General features: G+C 36.0%; 2 protein-coding genes across 2 annotated transcripts; both read left to right on the top strand.

Annotated features, from left to right (window-relative positions):
* LOC104758502 (probable LRR receptor-like serine/threonine-protein kinase At1g51820) lies at positions 564–4,618 on the top strand. The gene is made up of 13 exons (XM_010481386.2): positions 564–699; positions 797–1,316; positions 1,532–2,007; positions 2,091–2,235; positions 2,326–2,397; positions 2,476–2,547; positions 2,670–2,741; positions 2,822–3,003; positions 3,104–3,327; positions 3,422–3,548; positions 3,637–3,702; positions 3,794–3,983; positions 4,083–4,618. The coding sequence occupies exons 1-13, from the start codon at positions 627–629 to the stop codon at positions 4,489–4,491; spliced, it is 2,628 nt and encodes an 875-aa protein (XP_010479688.1). The 5' UTR covers positions 564–626; the 3' UTR covers positions 4,492–4,618.
* Positions 5,425–9,146, top strand: LOC104758503 (probable LRR receptor-like serine/threonine-protein kinase At1g51820). The gene is made up of 12 exons (XM_010481387.2): positions 5,425–5,572; positions 5,672–6,197; positions 6,508–6,986; positions 7,073–7,217; positions 7,326–7,397; positions 7,489–7,560; positions 7,647–7,718; positions 7,799–7,980; positions 8,080–8,300; positions 8,401–8,527; positions 8,622–8,687; positions 8,768–9,146. The coding sequence occupies exons 1-12, from the start codon at positions 5,500–5,502 to the stop codon at positions 8,959–8,961; spliced, it is 2,229 nt and encodes a 742-aa protein (XP_010479689.1). The 5' UTR covers positions 5,425–5,499; the 3' UTR covers positions 8,962–9,146.

Here is a 10,253-nt window from a genome sequence, read left to right as displayed (position 1 = left end):
TTTTTTTTTTTTTTGGGAAAAGATAAAAAGAGATTAATTTTGTCTAAAAGGTTTAATGTAATATATGAAGTACTAAATTCATCAAGCACACAACTAGTGGCAAGATAATTTTCTGAATCCTACAAATTTATAAATCATTGGAGGTTGCATTGGCATGCATATTTCAACTAGCATGCACAAACAATATGATAAAATAAACTCAACACAATTCGAGTTTCGGATTAATTATAATCGACTAGCAAGCCTTATGATCGTTGACGTTTGACGGTGGATCGATCCAGGTAGACAAAGACTCAATAAAAAAAGAGACAGATCAACCAATGGAAATGCCATACAAAAGTCAAAGTCAACGAATACGTAAGAGAGTATTCGATCACTAATAACTCTTGCCAATTGTTGTCATTGTTGACGAAAAACAAATACCACTTGTCATTTTCTTCCGACTTGCTCTATCAAATCATTTTGAATCGTGAGAAATGATTGTCTATGGATTGTTTATTCAATCTATTAATCTTATAAGAAGTTGACTAAAGACTTTCTGAGAAGTGGTTCATTTAGTCCATCGTCTCATATGCATAACTTGCATTAAAAAAAAAAAAGCTCTCTGTTGGACAGTAAGGAGAACAATGGAGGGACATTGTGTCATCATTGCCACCTTTTTGCTGATACTTCATATTGTTCGAGCTCAAGATCCAACCGGTACGTACAAAGGTGTCGTTTTAATCTTTATATGTGCTAAGTTCTTGAACGGTTTCGTAGATTATAGGATATTTTTTCATCGTCTTTGTCTTATCAGGATTCATTAGTGTGGATTGTGGTTCTCGTGAGCCTCCATACAATGAAGCCAAAACTGGTTTAACATATACATCAGATGCTGATTTAGTCAACAATGGGAAAACCGGTAGAATCGCTAAGGAATTCGAAGCGCTCGCCGATAAGCCGACTTTGACATTAAGATATTTTCCAGATGGAGTACGAAACTGCTACAACCTAAATGTCACCCGCGACACCAACTATCTGATAAAGGCAACATTCGTATATGGAAATTACGATGGTCTTAATGTTGGGCCAAATTTCGACCTTTACTTCGGTCCAAATTTGTGGACAACGGTGAGTACTAATGACGCTATAGAGGAGATCATCCATGTGACCAAATCCAATTCTTTACAGGTGTGTCTTGTTAAGACTGGAATAAGTATACCTTTTATAAATGTTTTGGAGCTACGACCAATGAAGAAAAATATGTACGTTACTCAAGGCGGTTCACTGAAGTACTTATTCAGGGTGTACATTAGCAATTCAAGTAGTCGTATAAGGTAAGAACGGATCGAAAGTTTCATGTTACATAAACATGTTTATGAACGTCAATATCTAGCTAGTGTTCTAATTAATTTTTCTTTATATATTCAGCGTTTACATTTATAATTGAAAAATGTTATAAAATTAGTTCTATCTCATGAAAAAAAAAACAAATAAACATTTCACATGTCAATGGTTTTTGCATTTGAAACATTTGAAAGCCATATGTTAGGTACCCGGATGATGTCTATGATCGTAAATGGTACCCGCTCTTCCAAAACTCATGGACACAAGTAACTACGACTCTCAATGTAAACGCAAGTATTACTTATGAACTACCACAAGGTGTAATGGCAAGAGCTGCAACGCCCCTAAAAGCTAACGAGACCTTGAACATTACATGGACCGTAGAGCCTCCTACAACACAGTTTTACTCCTACATGCACTTTGCCGAGCTTCAGACTTTAAGGGCCAACGATACAAGGGAACTCAATGTGACGCTGAATGGAAAATATACATATGGACCTTATAGTCCTAAACCACTCAAAACCGAAACCGTATTTGACTTAAGCCCGGAGCAATGCGACGGAGGGACATGCATTTTGCAGGTTGTGAAGACGCTGAAATCTACCCTTCCACCTTTACTTAATGCTATGGAGGCTTTCACCGTGATTGATTTCCCGCAAATGGAGACCAATGGCGATGATGGTATGTCGATTTTTACATTCTTGATCATATCTACAAGTCTTTGCGTTTTATGTTTAGATTCTTGATATAACCAAGCTTTACAGTTTCTGGTATCAAGAATGTTCAAGATACTTACGGCTTGAGTAGAATCAGTTGGCAAGGAGATCCATGTGTCCCCAAAATATTTTTGTGGGATGGTCTAAATTGCAACAACTCGGATAATTCTACCCCACCAATAATCACTTCCTTGTGAGATGAATCTTTCAATACAATTCGTATCAATTTCGAATCATGTTAATTTTAAACTAGTACCTTACACTTTTTGTTTTTTGTCTCTAGGGACTTATCTTCCAGTGGACTAACTGGGATCATCACCCAAGCCATTCAGAATCTAACTCATCTGCAAGAACTGTAAGTATCTCAACGATTAACCAAACTAGTTTTGCCTTGGAATATATGAGTCATAAATGGGTTCGTTCCTCTTTTCAGGGACTTGTCAGATAATAATTTGACTGGAGAAGTACCTGAGTTTTTAGCTGACATAAAATCACTCTTGGTCATGTAAGTTTATAATGAGACATGCAAATTTGTTTTATTTTGTTTTTTTTAAAAACTTGGTTAACCTTTCTTTTGCTGAATATGCTTGCTTAAAATAGTTTTTAACTCTTTGTCTACTCCAACAGAAACTTAAGTGGTAATAATCTCAGTGGCTCAATTCCTCCCTCACTTCTTCAGAAGAAAGGAATGAAGTTAAAGTAAACTATTTTTATCTTTTTGATTATTATCACGTCGGTTGATGTAGTTTAGTATCTTTACCAACACTCACATTTTGCAGTGTCGAAGGCAACCGTCATCTTGTTTGCACAACTGGTTCATGTGTGAACAAAGGAGATGAAGGACATAAGAAAAAGAGTGTCGTAGTGCCAGTTATGGCATCAATTGCTTCAATAGCTGTCCTTATAGGTGCATTGGTTCTGTTTTTCATTCTTAGAAAGAAAAGGTCACCCAAAATTGAAGGTATTTCTAATTAGAAATGAGCTCAAAAGTACTATTACAACATACCTAAATATCAAAGTTAAGTACTAAGTCTGACTACATTTTTTGCTTGACACCTTAGGTTCAGATGGTAGATCGCCTAGATCATCTGCACCAGCAATAGTGACAAAAAATAGAAGGTTTACTTACTCACAAGTTGAGATAATGACAAATAACTTCGAAAGAATCCTTGGGAAAGGAGGGTTTGGAATCGTTTATCATGGTTTTGTCAATGGCACTGAACAAGTAGCTGTTAAGTTACTTTCCCATTCATCATCTCAAGGATATAAACAATTCAAAGCTGAGGTAAGCTCTCACCTTCATCCTTATCTAGAACTAAAAACATTGGTGAACCTTTTCCTAGAACTTGAACTTCTGTGTCATGGTTTTTGGTGTATAGGTAGAACTTCTTCTTAGAGTTCATCACAAGAACTTGGTCGGTCTTGTTGGGTACTGTGATGAAGGAGAGAACTTGGCACTTATCTATGAATACATGGCCAATGGAGATCTAAAAGAACAAATGTCAGGTAAAAACCAAAGATGATTGAGTGTCTTATTTATGTTCTTTGGAGGTAACATAAAACTTGGACACTAATCTGTTCTTTTAAGAAACAGGAACACATAACCGCTTTATCTTGAATTGGGGAACAAGACTAAAAATAGTTGTCGAGTCTGCACAAGGTTGGTTTAGAAATTTCTTAGATATTACCCCCATACTATTTTCTATTGTTTGTTTATTTGCTATTAATTAAAAATGATTCTTCTTGCCTAGGACTCGAGTACTTGCATAATGGATGCAAACCACCAATGGTTCATAGAGATATTAAAACCACAAATATATTGTTAAATGAGCAATTCCAGGCCAAACTTGCTGATTTTGGGCTTTCGAGATCATTCCCAATCGAAGGTGAAACTCATGTGTCAACAGCTGTTGTTGGGACTCTTGGATATCTAGATCCTGAGTAAGTATTACTGCTTTAAAAAATTCTTCTTTAGGATAAAGAAACTTAGTGAATCATTATGTTGTTACTGATTTTTTTTTTTAAATATTTTTTTTCCAGATACTATAGAACAAATTGGTTGACAGAAAAGAGTGATGTTTATAGTTTTGGTATTGTATTATTGGAGATTATCACAAACCGACCCGTGATCGACCAAAGTCGCGAAAAGCCACATATAGCAGAATGGGTAGGAGTAATGCTTACGAAAGGAGACATCAACAGCATCATGGATCCTAGTTTAAATGAAGATTATGATTCTAGCTCTGTTTGGAAAGCTGTTGAGCTAGCCATGACTTGTCTAAATCCTTCTTCATCAAGAAGACCAACCATGTCCCAAGTTGTTATTGAATTAAACGAGTGTCTCGCATCTGAAAATTCAAGGGGAGGAGCGAGTCGGGATATGGACTCTAAGAGTTCTATAGAAGTGAGTTTGACCTTTGATACCGAACTGAGCCCAACGGCTCGCTAGTTAATTTACATAAAATAATTTTCTCGTCCTGTCACATGGATTTTTTTTTGTTTATTCGTTTCGATTCGATGTAACCAAATTTGTGTCTCTGTGATATTGATATATATATATATATATATATATCAGTCATCTGTAATTAGTTCGAACTCCTTATTTTTTATTTTCCTAATGTGATACTTCACTTCAATTTTAGCTGAGTTGGGAGGGAAAAGTATCGTACATTTTACAGCTCCAAGACCATGAAAACTGTTAACTTAGGACAGCAAAATATGTATAGTTAAAAGAGAGACAAATCATGCAATCGATTGATCATGAATAAGGAATGTAGGATCACGTATCCGACGCATTGATCATTAATTTAACAACTCTGGTCATTGCTTCTTTTGTTATTTTTGGATATAGAATTTAGTTTATAGAAATTCGCTAAACTAAGTTTTGCATTGACATGCACAAACGGTATGATGTATAAACTCGACAACATTCGAGTTTCAGAGATAGAAGCTTTATGATCGTTGACTTTGACGGTGGAGATTGCAATAACGAAAACGTTATCAATCTAGAACGAAGAAGACACGAAGAGACATTATCACCAATGAAGTGCCATACAAGAGTCAAATTCAACGAAAACGTCATTGACTAGAAGAAGGTTGTGGTTTAATGCACGTCTCCTTAATTTCTAGATATTATTCCTCGTTATTTAGATGTCGACTACACCGAAATTATTTTTCGTTAATTTGGTCAACGTTTTTGATGATCTAATGTACATGAGAATGCTTTCCACCACTAATAACTCTTACCATTTGACATAAAAACAAAAGACAGTTTGTCATTTTCTCCCAACTTGTTCTGTCCAATCATTTTCCATCGTGGAAAAATTCTCAATTATTTATTTATTTATCTAGCTGCCTTGGGACTTTTGAGAAGTGGCTCATATAGTCATATGTACTCACATGCATAGTTTGATATCTTAAGAAAACGCTTTTTCTTTTTAGAACAGTAAGGAGAACAATGGAGAGGTATTATGTGTGCATTGCCACCTTTTTGCTGGTACTTCATCTTGTTCAAGCTCAAAATCAAACCGGTAAGCATAAATTTGTTGATTTAGTCTATATTTTTTGTGTTCTTAAAACAGTTTCTTAGATGATACGTTACTCTTTAATTTTTCCATCCATCTTATTAGGATTCATTAGTGTGGATTGCGGTTTATCCCCTCTTGCATCTCCTTACAATGCGCCAGAAACGGGTTTAACATATACATCAGACGCTGATTTAGTAAACAGTGGGAAAACCGGTAGAGTTGCCAAGGAATTCGAACCGCTCTACGATAGGCCGACCTTGATACTGAGATACTTTCCAGAGGGGGGACGAAACTGCTACAACCTAAATGTCACCCGCGACACCAACTATTTGATCAAGGCCACATTTGTATATGGAAATTACGATGGTCTTAAAGTTGTGCCAAACTTCGACCTTTACTTGGGTCCAAATTTGTGGTCAACGGTGAGTAGCAATGACACTATAGAGGAGATCATCCATGTGACCAGATCCAACTCTTTACAGGTGTGTCTTGTTAATACGGGAATAAGTATACCTTTTATAAATATGTTGGAACTACGGCCGATGAAGAAAAATATGTACGTAACTCAAAGCGGTTCACTGAAATACTTATTCCGGGGGTATATTAGCAATTCAAGTACTCGTATAAGGTACATAAAACTTTATGTTTCGATTGCTTGTTTGCATTCATGTTATCTAAATTTTATTTTCTCTATATATGTGTTCTAATGAAATTTTCTCTATACGTTGTAATTACGTTGCAAACGTGAAAGCAAAAACTGCCAAAAAAAACACTGGATTTTGTGTTTACATTTTATAATTTCTTAAAAAATTATTTGAAAATAAATTATATGTCTTGACGAGAACAAAACAATTTTCACATGTCAATAGTTGTTGCGTTTGAAACGATGGTAAGCCATATGTCAGATTAGTAATGTAAACTAATACATGATTGTGCAGGTTCCCAGATGATATCTATGACCGCAAATGGTACCCGCTCTTCGACAACTCATGGACACAACTAACTACGACTCTCAATGTAAACACTGGTATTACATATGAACTACCACAAGGTGTAATGGCAAAAGCAGCAACGCCCCTTGAGGCTAACGAGACCTTGAACATTACATGGACAGTAGAGCCTCCTACTACACAGTATTACTCTTACACACACTTTGCAGAGCTTCAGACTCTAAGGGCTAACGATACAAGGGAATTCAATGTAACACAGAACGGAATATATACTTTTGGACCTTTTAGTCCTCTACCGCTAAGAACCGCATCCATAGTCAACTCAATCCCACAGCAATGCGATGAAGTAGGGGCATGCATTTTGCAGGTTGTGAAGACGCTGAAATCGACCCTTCCACCTATACTTAATGCTATCGAGGCTTTCAGCGTGATTGATTTCCCGCAAATGGAGACAAATGGAGATGACGGTATGTCGATTTTTTATACATTATTGATCTTATCTCCAAATCTTTGCGTTTTGTGTTTTGATTCTTGATATCATCTAACTTTACAGTTGCTGGTATTAAGAATGTTCAAGATACTTACGGATTGACTAGAATTAGTTGGCAAGGAGATCCATGTGTCCCCAAACTGTTTTTGTGGGATGGTCTAAATTGCAACAGCTCTGATACTTCTACGCCACCAATAATCACTTCCTTGTGAGATAATCCGTTTAATACAATAAATAAAAATCTTTTTAATCAAGTCAATCTTTAATCATGTTAATTTTCAAACTATTATCTCACACTTTTTTTTTTAATCTCTAGAGACTTATCTTCTAGTGGATTAACTGGGATCATCACGCAAGCCATTAAGAATCTAACTCACTTGCAGAAACTGTAAGTATCTCCACGGGTGACGAAACCTCAATTAATGTTTTTTGCCTTCGAAAATGAATCATATTTGAAGGGTTTGTTCTTCTTTGGGCAGGGACTTGTCAGGTAATAACTTGACTGGAGAAATACCTGCGTTTCTAGCTGACATAAAATCACTCTTGGTCATGTGAGTTTATAATGAGACACTTCAAATTTTTTATTCTTTTAGTTAACTTACTTAATATAGTTTCGAATCTTTGTCTACTCCAACAGAAACCTAAGTGGTAATAATCTCAGTGGCTCAGTTCCTCCCTCACTTCTTCAGAAGAAAGGAATGAAGTTAAAGTAAACAATTTTTATTTATTTCTTTTTAATTTTTATCACACCGATTGATTGATATCTTTAACAGCACTCACATTTTACAGTGTTGAAGGCAACCCTCATCTTGTTTGCACAGCTGGTTCATGTGTGAATAAAGGAGATGATGGACATAAGAAAAAGAGTGTCATAGTGCCAGTTATTGCATCAATTGTTTCAATAGCTGTTCTTATAGGTGCATTGGTTCTGTTTTTTATTCTTAAAAAGAAAAGGTCACCAAAAGTTGAAGGTACATTAATTATCAATAAGTTCCAAATTTCATTGTTTTCTTACATAAATATCAAACTTAAGTACTAAGTCTGACAACAGTTTTTGCTTGAAAACTTAGGGCCACCACCATCGCATAGATCATCAAATCCGGCAATAGTGGCAAAAAATAGAAGGTTTACTTACTCACAAGTTGTGATAATGACAAATAACTTTCAAAGAATCCTTGGGAAAGGAGGGTTTGGAATTGTTTATCATGGTTTTGTGAACGGTACTGAACAAGTAGCTGTTAAGATACTCTCCCATTCATCATCTCAAGGATATAAACAATTTAAAGCTGAGGTAATAATCTATTAATGTCTCACCTTCATCACAAACATCAATAACTAAAATATTTCTAAAAACTAGCTTAAACTTCTGAGTTATTTTTTTTGGTGTATAGGTAGAACTTCTTCTTAGAGTTCATCACAAGAACTTGGTCGGTCTTGTTGGATACTGCGACGAAGGAGTGAACTTGGCTCTTATCTACGAATACATGGCGAATGGAGATCTTAATGAACATATGTCAGGTATAAAACAAATATATATGAATGATTTTTTTTTCTTTTTGTTCTGTGGAGGTAATATAGGAGTTTGACACTGTTATGTACTTTTAACAACCAGGAACACGCAACCGGTTTATTTTGAATTGGGGAACTAGACTAAACATAGTTCTTGAGTCTGCACAAGGTTTGTTTAGAGATTACCCCCATAATATTTTCCATTGTTTGTTTATTTGCTATTAATTAAAAATGATTGTTGTGACATAGGACTTGAGTATTTGCATAATGGATGCAAACCACCAATGGTTCATAGAGATGTCAAAACCACAAATATATTGTTGACTGAGCACTTCCAAGCCAAACTTTCTGATTTTGGGCTTTCAAGATCATTTCCAATAGAAGGTGAAACTCATGTATCAACAGTTGTTGCTGGTACTCCTGGATATCTCGATCCTGAGTAAGTATACCGCTCATGAAATTCCTTTTTTTTTTTTCTCTCTTAACAGAGAAAGAAACTTGACAAATTTTGTCATATATTTCGATTTGCAACGGCTCGGTAGATTAGATGAAAGATTATCCTGCAATAACACATGCATGGATTTTTGTTTATCTCTTTCACTTTTATAAATATATCACTTTTTTTTGTCGTGCAAATTTATAAATATATCACATTTGTTTATGAGAAAAGGTCAAAAGAGAACTCAGCTCGAGTAATATTCTGTTTCTGAGTGAATGAGCAATACACTGAAGAGGAAAAAACATCTTTGTTTCACAACAGAGTAGGAAGAAAAAACAGAGAATAAGACAAATTTATTAACCAAAACTGAGATAACGCATAATCTTTTCTAAGCGATTTGAATATAATAAAATGAGAAACAAATAAAAATGAGTAGAACAGAGGACATCAAGACTCTGTTTCAGACTAAATGAAACAGTGAAATAGCTAAAAATTATTTATTACACATACACATATATCTACACTAGATTAGGCCATGTGTATACATACGGATTATAGCATCATATATTTTTTTTCTTTTTGTCAACCAAACACTAATTAGAAAGAGACTCCAAGGTTGGTAGTTCAAGGTAGAGGAAAAGAGTTTACAAAAAAGGATACAGAAAGTAAATATCAAGACGACCAGGCAAGACAATGCGCCTTCAAATTCTCTGAACGTGAAATTTTGGACAGGAAGAAATGAGGGAAGGCAGACTGGAGAAGGAAAAGATCGTCCAGGAGATTAGAAAAAGCAGGCCACACGTTAGGAGCGTGAATCATCACGACTAAAACTGCGCAGTCCGTCTCAAAATTCTGACAGGAAACGCTGTTTGCAAGGATGCACTCCATAGCCCAAATTCTCCAGCTCTGCGTGGAGTGGGGAGGGGCTTTTTCGGGGACATCTATCACCCAGCAATAGAGTCTAAGCATTATTATTACCACACCACCAACCAATACCTGAACTGGGCTCAGATGCTTTCCAAGAGCCGTCGGTTTGACAAAAAGGCCCACAACCTGGCAGCCTCGAGGGAATCACAGTATCCGTGGATACGGGACTAGCGGATGGGACCACTACAGAAGACTGCGCCTCCTCCCATAAATTTTTGTCACTTATAGCCTGAGTAAACACCTCATTCAGGGCGAGCTGTGTACCTTGAAAACCCTTTTTATTCTTATCCTTCCAAATCGATCATAAAATCCAGGGTAACTGATGAAATGACTCTCGGTCTTCTGAAGGAGATAATCCCCCCCCCCCCC

Source organism: Camelina sativa, chromosome 17, assembly GCF_000633955.1.
Source record: "Camelina sativa cultivar DH55 chromosome 17, Cs, whole genome shotgun sequence".
NCBI lineage: Eukaryota > Viridiplantae > Streptophyta > Magnoliopsida > Brassicales > Brassicaceae > Camelina > Camelina sativa.
This window is presented reverse-complemented; position numbering and strand designations above follow the sequence as displayed.

What these genes read in the sequence shown, in the direction of transcription:
- LOC104758502 (XM_010481386.2), top strand. Translation starts at nt 627, where the DNA reads ATGGAGGGACATTGTGTCATCATTGCCACCTTTTTGCTGATACTTCAT. An exon ending in CCACCAATAATCACTTCCTT is followed by an intron (nt 2,236 to 2,325) that starts GTGAGATGAATC and finishes TTTTGTCTCTAG; the next exon opens with GGACTTATCTTCCAGTGGAC. An exon ending in CTAACTCATCTGCAAGAACT is followed by an intron (nt 2,398 to 2,475) that starts GTAAGTATCTCA and finishes TCCTCTTTTCAG; the next exon opens with GGACTTGTCAGATAATAATT.
- LOC104758503 (XM_010481387.2), top strand. Translation starts at nt 5,500, where the DNA reads ATGGAGAGGTATTATGTGTGCATTGCCACCTTTTTGCTGGTACTTCAT. An exon ending in AATTCAAGTACTCGTATAAG is followed by an intron (nt 6,198 to 6,507) that starts GTACATAAAACT and finishes ATGATTGTGCAG; the next exon opens with GTTCCCAGATGATATCTATG. An exon ending in CCACCAATAATCACTTCCTT is followed by an intron (nt 7,218 to 7,325) that starts GTGAGATAATCC and finishes TTTAATCTCTAG; the next exon opens with AGACTTATCTTCTAGTGGAT.